Source organism: Natator depressus, chromosome 11 (assembly GCF_965152275.1).
Source record: "Natator depressus isolate rNatDep1 chromosome 11, rNatDep2.hap1, whole genome shotgun sequence".
In the NCBI taxonomy this organism is placed as follows: Eukaryota; Metazoa; Chordata; order Testudines; family Cheloniidae; genus Natator; species Natator depressus.
Window position 1 is genome coordinate 80,916,306 of NC_134244.1, and position 20,489 is coordinate 80,936,794.

At 48.0% G+C, this 20,489-nt stretch overlaps 1 protein-coding gene across 1 annotated transcript in view; it reads left to right on the forward strand.

Annotated features, from left to right (window-relative positions):
• Window positions 1-20,489, forward strand: part of LOC141996273 (aryl hydrocarbon receptor-like) — a 93,907-nt gene that overhangs the window by 70,635 nt on the left and 2,783 nt on the right. Inside the window, exons 5-10 of the mRNA XM_074968257.1 lie at window positions 2,917-3,040; window positions 3,873-4,003; window positions 8,322-8,524; window positions 11,139-11,248; window positions 13,500-13,641; window positions 17,468-19,199. Of these exons, the coding sequence (XP_074824358.1) occupies window positions 2,917-3,040; window positions 3,873-4,003; window positions 8,322-8,524; window positions 11,139-11,248; window positions 13,500-13,641; window positions 17,468-19,199 (2,442 nt within the window). The remainder of the gene's footprint in view (window positions 1-2,916; window positions 3,041-3,872; window positions 4,004-8,321; window positions 8,525-11,138; window positions 11,249-13,499; window positions 13,642-17,467; window positions 19,200-20,489) is intronic.

A 20,489-nucleotide genomic window follows, 5' to 3' on the forward strand; every position in this document is an offset into this window, starting at 1 on the left:
GTCTTCCAACAGTGGCCAATGCCAAGTCCCCAGAGGGAATGAACAGAACAGGGAATCATCAAGTGATCCATCCCCTGTTGCCTGTTCCCAGCTTCTGGCAAATGGTGGTTAGGGACACCATTCCTGCCCATCCTGGCTAATAGCATTGATGGACCTATTCTCCATGAACTTATCTAGTTCTTTTTTTGAACCCTGTTATAGTCTTGGCCTTCACAACATCCCCTGGCAAAGAGTTCCACAGACTGACTGACTGTGCGTTGTGTGAGGAAAAATTTCCTTTTCTTTGTTTTAACCCTGCTGCCTATTAATTTCATTTGGTGACCCCCAGTTCTTGTGTTATGAGAAGGAGGAAATAACACTTCCTTATTGACTTTCTCCACACCAGTCATGATTTTATAGACCTCTATCATATGCCCCTTAGTCATCTCTTTCCAAGCTGAAAAGTCCCAGTCTTATTAATCTCTCCTCATATGGAAGCTGCTCCATACCCCTAATTATTTTTATTGCCCTTTTCTGAACCTTTTCCAATTCCAACATATCCCAGCAGGCACTCCAGTCTGCCTAAGCGGGAGACTTTTTTTGTATTTTTCATGACATTTTAGTGGCCAAATACCATATTTCCTTGTTTTGCAGAGGAAGCCTTCATAAATGGCCCCCTTTTTGATAGTGTCATTCTCACCAATTTGCTTCTTCCAACTGAGCCACAGTCACCAGTTTTCACCCACATGTACGAAGACTCTGATCATTTATCAAGGCTTGGAAACAATTGACAGTTGCTTGCAGAAAGAGTTGGCCACCACGTTTATTGTAACTTAATTGATCTCCTCAAAGAATGATGGTTTCCCTGCAACTTTCACTGAGCAGAAATGAACTTCAGTGATCTTAATGTTAACAATTGTTTCCCTATAATTAGCCAGGATGGGCAGGGATGGTGTCCCTAGCCTCTGTTTGCCAGAAGCTGGGAATGAGCGACAGGGGATGGGTCACTGGATGATGACCTGTTCTGTTCATTCCCTCTGGGGCACCTGACATTGGCCACTGTTGGAAGACAGAATACTGGAGTAGATTAACCCTTGACCTGACCCAGTATCACCATTCTGATGATCTTATGTTCTTAAAGGTCTGACTGATTTGAAATATTTCCCCAATGGTGACAGCCCCTCTTAAATGGGCACTTAAATGTGGAGGGCCAGATTTTCAAACAAGGCCAGATCACAACTGCATGTGTAAAATAAATGCAACTGCTCAACTAATTTGCATATTTAATAGCCTTAAGCACAGGATCAGATCATGTAATTGCACATCCAACTCTCCAGCACTGGTCTTTGCCGTGCACAGATACCTGATGCGTGCATGCAATTGCAGTAACTGTGTGTGGAAAGTAGATATTGACTTGCCTGCCTTAACCTGTAGGGAAGTCAAATAAAGTACTTCACTCTTATATAGGGCTTTTCATTCTCTATATATCCCAAAGTAAGCATCATTAGCTCAATTTTGCAGATGGAGAAAATGAGCCAGAGGGGTGAAGTGATTTGCCCAAGGACACTCAGTAGCAAAGCCGGAATTAGAACTCGGTCTCTTGACTCCCAGTCCTCAGCTGTATCCACCATGGCACAGTGTCTTGGCCTCTATTTTCTGACAGCATCTGCAATGTTTTCTTTATGAATTTCAAAAGTAAGTGAAATTGACATCTATTAATAGCTCTGCATTATTGCAGGCAATAGAGCAGATTTAGTGCTGTTTTTCTCCTTTTGAAATGTTTTTTTTCTAATAGATTCAAAACTACTGGAATCAGGATAATCTAAGTACTGTACAGCATGTGCATAAACCAGCTGCTGAGGTGTCAAATTGCTTTAAGAATGTTTCTTCCAATATGCAGAACTTCCTTTCAGTTTCTTATGTTTTTTTTTTTAAATGAAATATAACCAGTACAAAGCTCCTAGCATTCTAAACCTTATTTATATTTCATAATTCAGAAGTTTTCATATTTTAAATGTGAAGATCTTGAGGATTAATTTAGTTGGCAAACTGACACTCAGTCATTCACTATAATTTGCTGCGAAGTGCCAGTGAGGGCAGTGTTTGTGATTTTTATTCTGATCTGCTCTTTGTAAATCATGTCTGTCTGTTCTACTGACTCATTCAGGGAAATGAGGTCAGATCTTTGTTGTGAAGTGTGACTTAATTACAGACCTTTTTTGGCTTTTGTTCTTATTGGAGCTACCCTATTGGTCATTGCTTGCTTTTTCTGCTTAAACATACTTCATCTTGCCAGCAAACACACTGCATATTAATTACAATGGGGTAGCTTGTGACTGCACACCTGTGTAGTGAAGTCCAAAGCCACAATCTCACCCTTTAGGTAATGACCGGGTAAAGGCAGAATTAATCATGGTGATCTGTTTTGTTGGGATTCTTTGAGCAGATTGGGCTTGATTCTGCACCACTGACACTTGAATCAGTTTCTTCCACACTGGCTCACTCTTATGCCCCAAATGGTCCCACTAAAGAAACCAGGACCTCTCCCATGGTGAGTAAGGGTGGCAGAATTGGGTCCATTGCGTAGTTCTGGCTCCAGCAGGTAGCTCCATTGCCTTTGCAGGGGCTGCTGTCTATGCCATGGAGGTGAGGGATGCAGGCCACCTTTACCCACCCTGGCTTGACCCAGCTCCCATCAGCAGAGTGTGCTCAGGCCTGGGATATGGAACCTTACTCCCCGGGGAGCCCCACTGATCTCAGTGGGGTGAGACTCTTTGCAGGCCCTGGCACTGCCCCTGGGAGTGAGGGTGATGAAATCTGGTCCACTGTGTGTGTGGCAGTTCCGATGGCGAGAGGCCAGGCTGTCCCCAGCTGTGCAGCAGCTGCAGGTGCCTGGGATAGACAGTTGGACTCACCTGTCACTCTGGTTCCTTCCAGACAGATGTCATGCACCAGAGCGTGTTTGAGCTGATCCACACCGAGGACCAACAGGAGTTCAGGCGCAACCTTCACTGGGCCCTTAACCCACCTCCCACTCCCGAGAGCAAACCATTGCCTGATGGTAGGTGCAGGAGACTAAAGAAAGGGAGGTGGCGTAGAGCCTGCTAGGGGGCCGGCCAGTTCTGTTACCAGCCCAAAGACCACTGGGAATGTCCTGCAACTCTTCACTGTTTCCATAAGATAGTTGCTTTAAAAATGCTGTTGTATTCCTGTTAGTCCTGGGCAGATCCTGTCAAGAGGAGTTGGTCCTGGCCCTCAATGGGGGAGACAGATTGTCCACTAGACCTGCTGCCTACAGACACCACTCGGTTCAAGCCTCAGCTGCAGTAATGTGCAGAAACAACGAGGAGTCCTTGTGACACTTTAGAGACTAGCAAATTTATTTGGGCATAAGCTTTCGTGGGCTGAAACCCACTTCATCAGATGCATGGAGTGGAACATACAATAGGGAGGTATAAATACACAGCATATGAAAAGATGGGAGTTGCCTTACCAAGGCAGGTGCAGGTCTCTCAGATGGCAAATCCTTCATTGAGGCAGCTGTGAACTGAAACATTCTCTGTGCAGTGTCCAGCTTGTGCACTGAATAAGGCAGAGGTCCTATGTCAACGATAGAGAGAGATCTTGTAACTCAGGGCTGCACCCACAGCAGGCCATTGGAACTTTCCTGACTTTTGAGTGCTTCACTTTGAAACAGTCCTGTTCTTCATATACATGCAGGTTTTTGTAGGGGGCGTTTAATTAGACAGAAGGAACCAAGTGTGTCCATCCAGAGGAGATTTTTTGCAATACCTTCAACAGAGATAGCTGTTGATGCACGTTGTCACCTTGTTGGGAGTCTCCACACTTCCGTGTGTGTTAATTTGGGCTCTCCTTTATCCCACATCCTTTAGGTGAAACAAGTATCAGCTCCTCCATTATCACTTACAAGCCCAGCCAGCTGCCTCCCGAGAACTCCTCTTTCCTCGAAAGGAGCTTTGTGTGCCGATTCCGCTGCCTCCTGGATAATTCATCTGGGTTCGTGGTGAGTAAGAACCTGCATCAGCCTCTCCTCATTAGTGTGACATTAGTGCAGGACTGCTCCTTGAGTATTCTCACCCACACACACACACCCATTGGTGGCAGAAGGGGTCCTGCACAGACCCTTAGCACAGCTCTGCCAGGGCAGAATTCTCCCTACCAGAACAAGGGGGCTGTTTCTATGACAGGCCTGTTTTTTCCTTGGAGCCTTCAGTCAATCCTTGACCATCTGGAACAAAGGCCTTCTCCACACCAGCCTTTGTTCTTCAGTCCCCCTTCCACTTCTAGCACATCTCTGCCAGTGGGAGCACTAGTCTAGACAGACCACTGGCATTTTGAGCATCTCATCCTCTAGAAGTGTTAGGAACATGGTCAGACAATGTCCTCGTACTCCACACTAGCTCTTCCTCTGTGCTACCACCAATGGAGCTGCACTGGTGGTGGGACAATTTAAGAACAAGGCTAGAGTAGCAGCTAAAGTGACATACTTCCACGCCTAAATTCATTGGGGGCAGAATGTGGCCCCGATCTATCAGGGCAAACCTGCTGAACACCAGTGGATCACCATCTAATCACCCTGGGGGTCAGCAGCTTTTGGAATGGCCCTTATGGGGCACAGGCAGCAGCTCAAAGCGGGACATCCAGTGAACAGCCCTGTCCTTGGCTGACCCCCGGATCTGGAATGGAGGATGTAAACTGGCTTAACTTCCCCTTTGGCCCTGCTTCCCCGCCCCCCCCACACACACAAATAGTACATAGTGTGGTTCACCCACAGACCAGGGTCAGGACAATTGTCGCCTAAATTGAGGGGTTTGTCTGGATTCTGACAGGAGAATTTGCTTGTGTTAAACTTCAGTAAACAACAAAATGGCATTCAGTTTTTGGTGGCATTCTGGAATGGTGATTTTAAAAGTGACTTTCAAAATGGAAAACAAGGTCTGATGTTCCCCCAGTGCCTGCGTTCTCCAGGGGAGGACCCAGAAATGCGGCTTGGGAGCTCACTCAACCCTTAATGGAAGGAGCAGAGGGACAGACTCTTTAAGAACCATGCTTTTCTCCAATCTGTTTGCCAGACATCTGAGTTAAATATCTGTCACAAAAACAAAGATGCTTTAGAATCACTTCCAGGAAAATAAAGCTTCTTTTTTTCTTTCCCGTAGGCCTTATTACATCATAAAGCTTCTATCAAGTGCACAAACTCCATTACTGTTATGTTTTCAGATCACCTCTAAGCTTTTTAAGTGGTTGGTAGGAGATTTCCCAAAACAAGGACTTTGCACACACAAAAGCACCACTCGGGGTCAGTTCTGCATGAGGGTATGGCTCTAGGTGATACTGCCTGGCAGCAAAAGTATGAAGGTTGGTGAATGCCTCATGCAAAATGCTAAGAGGGCTGGTTGGCTCAGGGGACTGGTAATAGGTTGAGAAGCTTTTCACGGCTTGATCACCAGTTCAAATGCAGCTGCTGTTGGTAGTGACCAAAAGTCATTCAGGCCTCATAGCTGTGTGATGTCTAAATGCACTTCACAGTGTGGTTTCAGCCCGCAAGCAGGTGTGAAAAGTCACCCTCACAGCTTGTGGCTAAGTGGAAGCCAGAGACTGAATGGACATGGTAACTGCGCTATCCTCTTAACCCCTAGTGGCCTGAGACATATTAGTGAAAAGCTGGGTTAGCTTGTGCCATCTGCTCTGTGGAGAGTGGATGTCAAATACCAGTGTTAGTCCGGCACAGTTCACCAGCACTGGCTTCAGTTGCACTAATAATACTCAGAGCTCTGTTGGGGTGATAGTTGTATCATGTGGGTGGTGCTTTTTCCTGGGGTTCCCTTACACCTATTCTCCCAGTAAACCAGACTGCTGTGCCCAGGGGCATGTGCATGTGCACTATTCCTGAGCCTGGAATGGCTTTTTCCTCACCCAGCACGCAGTCCCTAATCCTTAGCAAGGTGCTTTGTAGAAAGGTTTGGATGCCTACTGTGTGAAAAGCAATCTGTTTGTTAAAGCCACCTTTGGAGCCAGCCCTGTGATGTTTACATTAGATGGCCTGGATTTTCAGGAAGACATGGCTGAGGCCTTTATTTTAGAGCAGTATTTTCTGACCATGCAAGATCACCACAGCACGGGTCCCAAAGGACTGGCTTTAAGGATGTCGATGCTTTGGTTGGATGTGTGTGTTAGCCAGCCAGAGGGGGCACGTGTGAATGGGAGGAAGCACAGATAGGAAGCTTTGCGAACTTTATTCCTCAAAGAACAGAACCACATGACTGCCAAGGAGACTAGCAACAGCACTGCAGGGACACACCAGATCCCATTGGCAGCCTGAAATGTTGCCATACCAGGGCTCAGCTCGCACAGAACAGCCCAATAAGGGAAAGATGGGAGCAGTGAGGAGCATGGTTCTGCTCAGTAAAGTCAGGGTGGGCCTGACTCAAAGTCCATTGAAGGCAATGGAGGGTTTCTGATTTCCTCCAGTGGTCTTCGAATCAGGCCCTGTAAGAAAGTGACAGCAAATTTCCCCCTGTGTCTCTACAAAAGCCTGTCTGCTCATTCATTAGAAACAAAGCGATACAGGGGGACTAAAAAGAGATTTAAAAAACTCACCTCGTTTGGTGACTTTTCACTGCATTGTCTCACTTTCCTTTGCCCTCCTATTACAAGAAATCTAGCACATGCTTAGATTGGTGCTTTGGCCACATGGCTGTGCCTCATGGGCTGACTCCTAGGGTATCAGTTGTACAACAGGAGTATTTGTCTGTATGATGATTTATTACTTTTAGCCATAAGGGAATATATGGGCATCAAGGCAAACCTATCAAATTTTAGTTTGATAACAAATCTGCTGCAGCACAAACACTGTCATTGCCAAGGAAGGCTAAAAAAAGAGCAAGAAGTGGGCAAAAGGAGACAAGGAGCTGAAATCGTACCTTTTTCTAAGGCTATGTCTACACTACAACTCAACACCCAGGGCTCATGGGTCTCAGGCTGCAGGACTATAAAGCTGCAGTATAAGCATTTGGCTCTGGGACCTGCTGGGTTTAGACACCGCTACACTCTGTGTATAATAGTTACTGTCCTTGGGGAATAGATGATGTTGCTTCGCAACTGCTTCTTGGGGATTACCTAACAAAATAAACTATTTGAGTGAAAGTTAGGACACAACAGAATCTGCTGTTTGAATGAAATGAACCAAGTATTTTAAACTGATGCCTCTAGGAGAAAAACGAAAATCACATGCACAGAGTCTGAGTAATTGCACATGGTGCTGGTTTGGTTTTTATATTCAGAATTGATTTCATTTTAACAAGCACATTAAAATACAGGCTGCATTTTTTTAAAAAAGAAAACCCTAATAGGTATTGGGGCACTACAGTAAAATCAAATGACTCAACAGAGTAAAAAACCATTTTTTTTTAAATAAAACAATTATTGAAATCCTACGTGTGGTTGAAGACGTTAAGTTTCCAAAATGGAAGTGAGTGGTGACCCAGATTCCTGCTAGGCACTTCCCTCCAGCTGACAGGTGATGTCACTTCCTGTATTTATTTCCAGTAACTTTTCAAGGGCAATAAAATGTGCAGTCAGAGAACTGAGTTCCATCCCTGCCTCTCAGACCTCTCAAACAGCTGAGCAGCATGGCTACTCCCTCTGGTTTTGCATTGGATGAACATTTGATAAAGGTGGGGTACAGATTGCTTTTGGGTGTTTGTTGGAGATGGGAGAACTGGAGTGTGTTAGCCACAATGCTGCAGGCAGCGGGAGCGGGGAAGGGAATTTGTAAGTCTTTCCTCTTTACTTCTCAGTTCCCGACTTGTAAGGTTTTGGGTGGGATGGGTTGTGTCCTGCCACCACTGAAACTGTCTCTACTGTAATTTTGTTTGTGAGCTCACATGAATAGAGATCACAAGAACAGGTCCTACCTATGTCCTGACCTTACAGCATGGGTCTAACCTGGTTTATGGCATTGTTGCCACAGGGTACAGCTACACTGCGATAAGACGGCCATAGCTGGCCTCGGTCAGCTGACTCAGGCTGCGGGGCTATTAAATTGCAGTGTAGACTTTCAGGGTCGTGAGGGAAGAGGGGTCCAGACTCAGTGCCAGGGGATTTTGTGCTCCAGCAGCACCTCTGAAAATCTCCTCTGAATAGCATACAGTCCCGATGATGCAGTGTTCATTGGCTTTTCTCTCCTTCCCCTAGGCTTGTCTTGTTCGTTTGCATTTACTTATTAACAAATGCTGTATTTGCTTTAAACAGGCCTTTCATTGCTGAAGTTAACAGCCCAATTCACATTCTCGAAGTGACTCCTCTTTTTTCTTTTCAAGGCTTTAAACCTTCAGGGCAGGTTGAAATTTCTCCACGGCCAGAATAAAAGGTCTGAGGATGGGTCCCTGCTGCCGCCCCAGCTGGCTCTCTTTGCCCTCTCCACTCCCTTGCAGCCCCCCTCCATCCTGGAGATCAGAACCAAAAACTTGATCTTCAGAACCAAGCACAAACTGGACTTCACCCCCTTGGCATGTGATGCCAAGTAAGTACAGAAGTTGGGACTAATGTTGGCATGTGCTGTTAAACAAGATTTTCCCCAAATACTCTTGTAAGTAAGACTCACGTTACATTCAGCATCTTTCTGTGGTGTTCCATGTTTGTGCAGCTCCTGGCACAGGGAGGTCCTGGTCCATGATGGGACCTCTGAGGAGCTACTGAAATACAAATAAATTAATAATAATAATTACTTAGGAAAGGTATATGTTTGTTTTTTAAAATGTGGTTAATACAGCTAGTTGAAATTTTTTTTTTTTAACAAAAAGGGTTTTGGGGAGGAAAGTGACTTGGTTTTTTGCAAAAAATTGTTAGAATGTTTTTCTGGGGGCAGGGTACTCTTTATCAACCACATTGAAATTATCCAAATGGCTGTTGAAGATTTTCAGTTACTGGGAACACAATTTTTGGTAAATGAAAAGTATTGTTAACCAGGTCAGTAACATTTTGGTTAAACACAATTGGATGGGTGGAGAAATTTAAAAAATAGTTAAATAAAAAGGGAGGGGGGTCCATTTAGAATCCTTCAGCATGGAAACAACATTTTCATTTTCAAACCCTTTCGAAAACTAGTAGTTCATTTTTCAGCTAACTGTAGTAGTCAATATCCTTGCTTATGGAAGTGAAAGACTGGTCCCATGGGTTAGTCAGGCACAGATAGCAAGTGGCTGGCTAGGCTTCTCTGCAGACTTCTGCCAGTGCACCCTAACCTGGACCTGCAGCACAAGTTCTTGAAGCAGAAATCAGCAGTTGTGTGGGGATTATGGCCGACATCCTCAAAGATATTTTCGTGTCTAGTGCTCATTGAAATCAGTGAGACGTAGGTGCCTAAATACACTTGAGGACATAAGCCTATGTGATTTGGCCCTTCGTCCACCCTGGCTTGAGATGAGACCTATCCCCCAATTTATGTCACTCGTGACTGAAGTACTAGCTGGATCAAAACTGTCCTGTGTCAGTGGTTCTGAACCAGGGGTCCATGTATCCCTGGGGGTATGCAGAAGTCTTCCAAGGAGTACATCAACTTATCTAGATATTTGCCTAGTTTTACAACAGGCTACATAAAAAGCACTAGTGAAGTCAGTACAAACTAAAATTTCATACAGGCAATGACTTGTTTATACTGCTCTATACACTGAAATGTAAGTACAATATTTATATTCCAATCAATTTATTTTATAATTATATGGTAAAAATGAGAAAGGACGCACTCTGTCAGTAACAGCATGCTGTGACACTTTTGTATTTTTATGTCTAATTTTGTAAGCAAGTAGTTTTTAAGAGAGGGGGTATGCAAGGTAAATCAGACTCCTGAAAGGGGCACAGTTGTCTGGAAAGGTTGAGAGCCACTGTCCTATGTAAATGCTACAGCCAGCCTTTGCTTCCATTGACAGTACTTGAACAGCCATTGGCATTCCAGGCCTCCTTAGCCTTGCTGTGTCTGTTTTGTTCCCGTTGTGCTACTCTTTAAAAGAAGAACATCCTGCTTCTGGTCTCTGCCCTGTCACACTCTTCACAGCCCAGAGGAGCTGTGTACTCTGTTAGCCTCTGGCCGCTCATAATTCAGATTTTTTTTTTAAATTAATCCTTGTGTGGGGAACCCTCCCTGGGCACAGGGACCAAGCAAAGCCCTAATTTAAATGGTTAAATGCTGCATAGGCTTCCTGGGACCTTCTGCACGGGGGTGAATTCCAGCCAGTTTCCTGAAATCTTGCTCCTTCTTAGTCTGTTGGGATCCATTCCACCCTTTACAAAGCTTCCCACTTTAACGGTACTGCCCCAGGTAACACAGGTAGCTGAGGAGGCCTAGCGAGGCCTCTCTTTGGAGGGGTTCAGAGGGCAGGAGGGGGCTCAGGGTTGGGGCACGGGAGGGGGTTTGGGGTGCAGGCTCCAGGTGGCACTTACCTCAGGCGGCTTCTGGAAGTGGCAGCTTGTCCCCCCTCTGGATCCTAGGCAGAGGCACAGCGAGGCGGCTCTGTGCACTGCCCTGTCCATAGGCACTGCCCCTGCAGCTCCCATTGGTCACAGTTCCCGGGCAATGGGAGCTGTGGAGCCAGCACTTGGGGCGAGGGCAGCGCACGGAGCCCCCTGGCCACCCCTGCTCATAGGAGCCAGAGAGGGGACATGCCGCTGCTTCCGGGAGTTGCGTGGAGTCAGGCAGGGAGCCTGCCTTAGCCCTGCTGTGCCACCAACCGGACTTTTAACAGCCCGGTCAGCAGTGCTGACCGGAAACGCCAGGGTCTCTTTTCGACTGGGTGTTCCGGTCAAAAACCGGACGCCTGGTAACCCTACTCTCTGCTCTGGCGCATGGGTGCGTAGTACAGGGCAGGGCGCAGAGGAAAGCCATTCTTCACCCACCCGCTCCAGGGAGGGAGGGAGCAATGCTGCTATCTCCTGTGTGCCCAGATCCAGGGTCTGGGTGATCCTGTGAGGGGGGCTCTTACTGACCGCCTGCCCTGCGGATGAGGCGATGTCTCCATTGCAGAACTGTAAATAAGCTGGGAATGGAGTGTTGCTAGAAGCCTTTTCCCCTAGCAGCTGGATTGTTGAGGGCCAGGCCGCTGGCCTCTCTGTAATCGTGGTGCTCTGCTCTTCTACCCCAGGGGGAAGGTCGTGCTGGGCTATACGGAGGCAGAGCTGCGGGTGCGTGGTACCGGGTACCAGTTCATCCACGCCGCTGATATGCTGTACTGTGCTGAGAATCACGTCCGAAGTAAGACTGTTAAAAATCTGCAGGTTTGGATAGTTAATCTGAATGCAGTGTGAGTGACAGTCCAGAGACACAGCTGGAGGTGTCTTTGGAGGGAGATGGTAGAAAAGTGTCAGAGCCCTAGAAGGCTCCACAATGTTATCAAAAAGATCTGCTGTAGGCATTATTTGGGGGACGTTGTCTGGCCTATGTTATACTGGGGGGGGTCAGAGTAGATGATGACAATGGTCCCTGGGCATGCTGACCTAGAACAAGCTGGCCAGGGTCAGCTGTCGAGCCAACAAGCCTCTGTCTGTGCTGTGTTGTGCATTATACAAAAGTCTGGCTCTGGTGTGCTGGAGGGACTCTGTCTAACTTAGCCAGAACTCCTGTCAGGGGCTCCACAGCAGCACATGCTCTGCCACCTGCAGACGCTGCCCCCTCCACCTGGCCTTTCAGGGATCGCCCTGGCAGCACCACAGCAAGTAACCCTCTTAGCCCTGTCCATCCCTCCTGCATCCCTGTGCAAGGCTGTAGGCACCCTGGCTGGCTAACCAGTCTTAAGGGCTTCAGGAGAACAGAAATTAGGTAGATTCCCCTTTAAATTCCATTCCTGACACCAGCTGCTGTAGTCACATGGGAGCAATCTCCACGGGAGCACCACCTGCAAAGCCCTGTTACTCGGGCTTGGTACAGGCTGCTCAGAACATCCCCCAGAAAGAACTGGTGGGAGATAACATCCAGGAGTGCAGGCCATGTCTCTGCCTTCCCTTCTTGTAGAGGTTTTCAGCAAACCCTCCCTTTCAAACAGACTGCAAGGGGGGATGCACTGGGGCTACTGCGGTGCTGCAGTGCTGCCAAGGCTCTGGCGAACATGACTGCTGGGTTACTTTTTGACTCGTGGGGCAGGAGCCGAGGGGAGTGGTGCCTGGATCCTTCCTTGTCCCCTTGTGAATCCACACAGGGCTGGGCCCAGTGTGGCCCAGGAACTTCTCCATTGCACATGATGGGTTAGGGGTTTCTACAGATAATTCTCTGCCCATCAGCAGGACCTGACCCTGTGAGGTGCTCAGAAGGGCATTGAGGGTGCTTGGCACCTGCTCAGCCCTTTGTAAGGTAAGAGCTGGCATGAGGAGCTCCAGCATATGCTGGTGCTCAGGGTTCACCCTCCCACATGGAGTGGAGAGCATCTCTATTTCCCCAGCCCAGTGGTGCTGGAACTCTAGGTCACAGCCAAATGTCCCACATCGGGAGGGCAAGCAATACAACCTGGCTTTCATAAAGGCATAAGCAATGCCTGATCAATTACTGAATGAAGCATTTCTGAAGGGATGGTGTTGGTGTTAAGGATTGTGAATCTGTTGGACAGATCATGGTTTTGCCTCCTGTTTGTCTGATTAGGAGCCTATGGGGCGATCCACAAACTGAATCGCAGTGATGTTGGACACAATTGCTGCTTCAGGTTCCTGACCCTAAAGCCAGCTTGGTTCAGTTATTTCACCCAGCATCACTAAGTGACTTGAGCCCCTTTCAGTGGTCCTTTCTTGGTGCAACATGTCATGCTCACGCTACAGGTGATAGATCTGACCCAAAACACGTTGCATGTAACAGAAAGGGAGCCACGTAAAAAACCCCACACACAGTTTAGCCGTAGAAAAAAAGGGGATTCTGTAAAAGCAGCCATATAGAGTTAATTGTTGTTTAAATGGCCTCATTAAACAAGACACAGTTAGTGTGACCCTTATCTGCCCCTGCTGTCAGGTCCCAGCCCCGCACACATGGGCATTCTAATTTGGGTTGGGGGGAGGGGTAGAATTACCTCTGGGTCTTGTCTGACGTAACCTCTGAAATGGCTATCTTTTTTCTAACGTGGCTTTTATAAAGAGCATGGGCCAGATCTTCAGCTGGTGTAAATCAGAAATGCCCATTTACTCCAGCAGAGGATCGGCCCTACTCCTTTATAGGGATAACTGTTCTGCCCCCCTCCGTTCCTAGATAACTTAACACCACAGTGTCTGCAAATAAACGAACACATATGCAAATATTACTAGCATACGTGTCATGAATGAGAAAAATGAAGAATTGTCCTTGAGTGGCATTTGACCAGATTGGATGGGCACAGCTGGGACAGTCTGTATCGAAGGGCTCATGTGCTCCAGGGCGCTTCGGTCTTGCAGAAATCGCGGTACCTTGTGACACCAAGGCTCTGCATCCCTGGATCCATCTCTGCAGATCAGGTGTCGCTCACTGCATTGTCTTGGCATCTCTTTTCCAGTGATGAAAACGGGCGAGAGCGGCCTGACTGTGTTCCGTCTCCTGACAAAAGAAAATCGCTGGAAGTGGGTCCAGGCCAATGCTAGACTCGTCTACAAGAATGGCAAACCTGATTACATCATTGCCACGCAAAGGCCGCTTCTGTAAGTGCCGGAGTATGGGCCTGGAGTGGGTCTAACCTCTCCTGGGTTCCAGAGGCTGTCAGTCTCTTAGTTTCATTTAGTAAGGAAGCTCTGACAGTCAGAGTAGGGTAGGTCACTTGCTTCATCTTCCTAGTACGCTGTCTTGCTTGTTGCTTCTCTCAGAAGGAGCAGCATGGATCCCAACTGGGCACTGACTATAATGAAAACAATGTAATAATAATGCCTTGCTCTTATCTGCAAAAAGAAAAGGAGTACTTGTGGCACCTTAGAGACTAACCAATTTATTTGAGCATAAGCTTTCGTGAACTACAGCTCACTTCATCGGATGCATACTGTGTGTATAAAATGTCTTCTGTACTTTCCACAGTATGCATCCGATGAAGTGAGCTGTAGTTCACGAAAGCTTATGCTCAAATAAATTGGTTAGTCTCTAAGGTGCCACAAGTACTCCTTTTCTTTTTGCAAATACAGACTAACACGGCTGTTACTCTGAAACTTGCTCTTATCTAGCACTCTTCATCAGTAGATCTCAAAGTGCTTTACAAAAGGCACTATCATCTCCACTTTACAGATAGGGAAACCGAGGCATAGAGCAGTGAGGTGACTTGCCCAATGTCACCCAGCAGAACCAGGAATAGAAACCAGCTCTCCTAAATTCCATTCCCGAGCTTGAGCCACTAGGCCATGAAATATACAAATACTTTGAAACTCACCCATTGCTTGGGATGGCATCCAGGGACAAAAACCACTGTATTATTCTAAAGAGAAAATATTCTGGGTTTGATTCTGATTTCACACCACCTTACATTGGTATACTGGCTAGAGTGGGGAGCTTGTGGTTTACTGCCGTGTTGGAGCAGAATCGGGCCGTTGTAAGCCTGGGCTCTGAAATTCCACAGTCCCCTCTGGCCTTCGCTAGGGCTACCTCATCCCTTCTCTGGCCGCTTACTTACGGCAAGAGATGATCGCATACCCCTGCATCTTTCTCAACCCTCACACACTGGAATGAGGAACATCACACCTTTTTATTGAACACATGGTTTTTGTTTAAAAAAAAAAAACACTCATGCAAATAGCCAGAAACTTCTTATACGGACATACAACATGATCCTGTGTACTACACGCATACTGCAGATGCTAAGGTGGGAATTATGAAAGCTTGTGTCTTTTAGAGGCTGGTCTTCAGTGATAGCTGTTCTACCTTTAACCAGGAATGTCACAGGTTTTGCTAGAGCAAAATGTTAAAGACACTTAAAATAATGCAATAAAACAATAAATAATATTAGGGTTAACCTGTCCTTTAGGATTACGCTCTGAACTGTGGAGTTAGCTGACCCGACCCGGGGGAGGGGCGTTGCAACTCCAGCTTTCAAGATCCAAGTTTGCAGCTGTGACGGTGTTCACTCACAGCGCCTCCTGCTGCCTGTCCCAGGGATTAGCTCTGCTAGCCAGTGCACCCTCTTCTGGCGGCATCACACCACCATCACTTTGCTCTAGGACCCACGTCACTCCCAGAACCGTGGCGTCCTCTTCACGCCATCACCGTCCAGCCATGTCATGCTCTATTTTCCCCCTTTCCAGGGGAATTGCAGTCTGCTGTCCGGCCACTTCCCTCAGTGGCAACTGAAACCAGCTGTCTGGCCACTTCCTCTGTGGCAGGTGGGGGGAACCTGGCCCGCTCACTACTCCAGGTCCCAGCTCAGGGACCCTGTAGATGGCCACCACTTGCTGCGTCCCCTCTGACTCCTCCATTCACTTGCCTGGGCCACTTCCCTGTGGCCCCCAGCACCCTCTTCAACATTGCCTCAGGGCCCCAGCCTGTGAATCCTGCAGCCAACCAGGCACCATCTTTAGCTCCACCCTGCTCTGTCCAGGATACTAGTTCCCTTCTGCCTGGTCAGGAGCCCAATCTTCTCTCATCAAGCTCCAATCAGCTTCTGAACTTGCTCTGCCCTGCAGCTCTTCTCATATGGGCCTGCCCAACCCTGATTGGCTGCTCCTCGCAACCCCTTTCCTATTGGCTGCTTTTCATGCAGCCATCTGATTAACCCCTAACAGTCCAGTGTGGGACAGTCACCCCATCACAGCAGCTCACAGAAAAAGGGCATGGGTGGCTCCATGCAGGGAACTGCATGGGGCTTTACCCCTTGCTGCAGGGAAGAGCTCAGACAGGGGAATCAGCTCCCCAGTGGAGCAAATCTGCCTGCATGCTACCTCCTTGCAGCTGTGGATGGTTTCCCCAAAGCTGTGCTGGAAATGCGCCTCCCCCTGGGTGAGCCTGCAGTGCGAGCCCCTGGAAAAGCCTGGCCAGCCCAGCTCCAGCACAGGCAGCTCCAGGCCCAGTTGCTTGGGGAAGTAGGTGACTTGGGAGCAGCTCAGAGGTGTGATGCAATTACTTCGCTGCCCCTTCCTTGGCCCAGGGGCAGCACAGACACCTGGAGGAGTGTAAGACATGGTGTTGTCAAGCACCAAGCCATGCAGCTCACAACCAGGAAGACTTGCCAAGCAGCTGAACTGATACCTTGTGATGGCAGCATGGGGCTGTGGGAGAGCCTTAAAAACTGGGGCCCGATGCAGGATGTTCCGCACAATGTGGCGCACTTGAGCCGCATTATGCAACAGGCCAGTTATTAAGACAAGCCAACGATACTCTCTGCGGCTGATCCTGGAAACCTTTTCTCCTGCAAATAGTCCTGACGCTTGTGTGTGGTCTCCAACTTCACTGGAATTTCTCCCATGCATGGGAACTACCTGCAGGAGTGAGGACGTCTCCCTGCACCCCCTATCTCCCCTTCAGCAGTCATGAAAACACCACAAACACAACTTCAGAGGGTTTTCCCTCAAACTTTGCTTTGATCACAGGCTGCATTTTAGGGAGGTATATGCTTGAACCCACATCAGTGAACTCCCTGGCAAAACTCCCATTGACTTCAATAGCACAAGATTGTGACAGATACCCGGATATCACTTATATCATCAGCTGGGCATATGTGAGCTTGCTGTTGATGCACAATCCCTAGCCTAGAACATCCCTCTACCATCTGGGAATATACCTCAGCGAGACCTTACCTGCACACAAAACAGCTGATAAATGCTATTGGGGGGTTTTTTCAAGTCTTGGTTAGTGTCATTCTTCATTCTGTCCGAAGTTTCTGTTTCTGTTTTGTCCAGGATGCAATATGAACCCGGTGCAGCTACTTGACTTTGTACATGCACCAGAGAACCCTACACAACTCCCCTGTTTTAAGAACCCTATGTTAGTTCTGCATCAGATTCCAAAATTAAAATCAAGGTTTTCCAGGAGCATAGGAATGGCCTGACTGGGTCAGACCAATGGTCCATCTAGTCCAGTATTCTGTCTCCGACCAGTGGCCAGCACCAGCTGCTTCAGAAGAAGAAACTTTGGAGGAGGCAGTGATGGAGAACTTTGGCAGGCTGGATTTTGTTACTCTTTGCAACATAACTATCAGCAATGGGGCGCTGGTGTGTGTTTAATGGAAAGTTGATTTTGAACTACATTCCTTTCTCTTAGCAATGTTAAAATCCAGTTTTGTATGAGTGCAGCCTTCTGAAAGGGTTGTATGTGAGGAAGACTTCAGACTATTTAATATCTCCTTTACCTTCTGTGCACTGAGGTCACTTGCCTCAGTTCCCCTCCCTCACCCCACATAGAAGGTGCAAGCTTCCAAAAAAGATCTTTGATACCAGTGTTGACTATGTGAGCACTAGGGGGAATCAGCAAGGCGATATTAACCTCTGTGGTGAGTCATTCTAGGTCTCCTTGTGGGTATGTGTCCGTAACCAATCTTGTCTTTGTTCTGTGCAGAGATGAAGAAGGAGGGGAGCACCTTCGGAAGCGTTCTATGCATCTTCCTTTTACCTTTGCTACAGGAGAGGCACTATTATATCAAACGCCCTACCCACTTCCTGGCTTCCCTGACACTTTCAACAGCAAAGGGAAAAACAACAGATCCAAAAAGAATTCTCACGGTAAAGGGGGAAGGTCCCAGAAGGACAATGTAGACCCAAACTCTCTTCTGGGAGCCATGATGAGGCAAGATGAGGCTGTTTATGTCTCCCATCCAGCTTCTACTCCCAAACATTCCTTCAGCAGCAATCTCTTCAGCCACCTGGGAGAATCTGGTTTATTTGGGACTGGAGGAGACAACTGGAATGCAGTTGCTAATCCATTGTCCTTTGGGGAAAATAGTCCCAAGCAGGAGTTGGCTGACTTGAGGCAAGGGGACGCACTGTTGACCACGCTGGATTCTCTCTCGATTAGCAGTGATGAAAACTGTTCAAATAACGAGCTGTTTAATGCTTTGGAGGGTCTGGGGCTGAATGCTGAGGATCTGGAGCTCTTGCTGTTGGATGAAAGGATGGTGAGGGTAGAAACGGACCTGGATTATATTCCTTCTCTGAACGATCTATTAACAAACAATGAAATCCTCTCCTATATTCATGGTTCACTTGTAAACAAATGTGAGGATGAGCCCACTGGGGAGCAGCAGGCCTGTTCCTCGTCAGACCCAGGCCAGAATCCAAGCAAAGATGCAGTGGTGTATCCATCTCAGATGCCAGAGAAAGGATCCCAGTGCTCACACCAGTCCCTGCCACAAAACCAGCAATCGCTGATCTTGCATCTTCCTCAGCAAATGCAGCAGCACATTGTGACCCAAAACCAGCAGAGCAGCCAGCCGTGGGAGCAGCTGTTGCCCTCAGTTCTCAGTCCGCCAACGCCCCTGCTGATGAAGCAGGCTGATGAGGATAAGCAGCAGTCTAGCAGTCTGCAGTGGAGGCCACCAGCAGGAACAGCTGAGCTCGGGCTGTCTCAGTTTGTACAGTCACCTCTTGGTAATCAGCAGCAGAGTCCACAATGGGTCAGACCTCATGGATCAAACCATCTCCATCAACCCATAGAAATCCCTTACAAACATCAGCAACATGGGCAGCAGCTGGAGAGCAGCCTACACTCAGTGCAGGGAGCACATCAACCATTCCTGCAGCAAAGACAGCCTTGCATCCAACAAAACCAGATCCAGGCACGCACAGAGCCACAGCTGAAACAAAAACCGAACCGGCACTTGTTAGTGAACGGCCTGTGCAGCCATGCCTCCTCCAACCAACCAACCCTAGGGAGTAACACGTGGCAGGGCGATAGCTACAGGCCTGCAAATCAGCCACCCAGGGGCCTCCCAGCACAGACCAATATCTATGGTGTCGAGCAGGAGCTGAGCTCCCAGCTCCGCCCATCTCAGATGCCAAACATGGGAGTGTCCACCATTCATTTTTACCTGAACAGGCTGTCCAACATGGAGATAGGAGATAGAGGTAGAGAAGCATCCCAAGAAGAGATGACTCCGTGTTCGGGTTTTCTCCCCCCTTCCTCATATCAGGTCATTTCTCCAAAGCAGCTGACCCCTGTTCCTTCAGTGTCCCAGTACCTGTGTCCAAATTCAGCCTTGGAACACTTTGTGAATATCCATGGACAACGGGATGCCTCCATGCACTCCTACAGCACACACACGTCATTATTACGACAGGATAATATCCATAAGGTAAGCAGCTCTTTTACATTGAGCTAAAGATTTCCTGAATCTGTTACATGTTTCAGTGCCTCATCTAGTGCCGATTTTATTAATTCGGGGACTAACTCTCCTCCCATTTACACCATTGTGAATCAGGAGCAACTCCCCTGGAGTCCATTGACTTACACCAACGTCAAGCAGACATCAGAGGAGGACCTGCCCCATTGGCCAAGCCTTTTGAAAAGTGACTAGTGGGGTGAGGTGTCTCATGTTTCAGATGTCCCACCAGAGGTACCTGAAAGGGGCCCACTGTTCAGAGGGTGGGAGTTCAGCAGTGTCTAACTGTTGGGCCCCTTTAAGGAGTCTCAAGATGGGCACCTGAAATCACTAGCCCTTTTTGAAACTCTAGGCTTCTCCTTTAGTCTGCCAATACACACACATTAAGTTAGCCTGCCAGAGTGTCCTAGTGAATTGTGGTGAAAAATGGGCCTTTGTTAACCCTTTCTCCTGTGATGAATTAAAGAACAAAAGAATGGAGAACATGCTGCATGGATTCCTGTCCTTAACAGGTGAACATCCCTGGCTCAAACTTCCATAGGGATCATGGCACGCAGTGTGTGGCAAAATCCTCACCTCTGTATTTATGGACAGAAATGCCGAAAGAGGTGACTGTTGCAATATGCCCATTGTTATTGCTCTTGCAAAACAAAGGTGAGGGATTGATTTTTGCAGCAAAGATGTCAGAGTGCCTTTAGAACAAAGCCTTCTATAGGCCAGTTATCTGTCAGTGCTACTCACATGTAGTATCTGAGCGCTTCACGCTCTTACGTGTACGTCACCTCATGTGCCCCCGTAAGGCAAGGCAACGCTGTTATCCCTGTTTTTACAAACTGTAGCACAGAGAGAGTAAAATGGCTTCCGCAGGGTCACACCGCAAGCCTTGGGAGAGAAGGGAATAAAGCCGGGTCTCCCATGTCCCAGGCAAGCCCCCTGTCCACCTTCCTCTCCTGTAGTCAGCCTGTGCTGCAGCTCTTCGGCTGCAACTGAGTGGGGCACAAGACAGTTTGGAAAGGGGGATGCTGTGCAGAAGTGTCCTTCGCACTGTATGTAGCCTCACCCCCACCCCCGTGAGGCTGTTATTCTCCTTGTACAGATCGGGGTGCAACCAGAAATGTCCTAAAGAGGGGTATGTCTTTACCGAACCCCCCCCCCCACTTCTGGAGCGGGCCCGGTAGAGGAGGAGATGGGGGAGGCAGCGGGAGGAGATGGCAGCCTGAGGTTCTGGGAAGCAGTGCAGAGGTGGCTCGGGTTAGAGGGGGC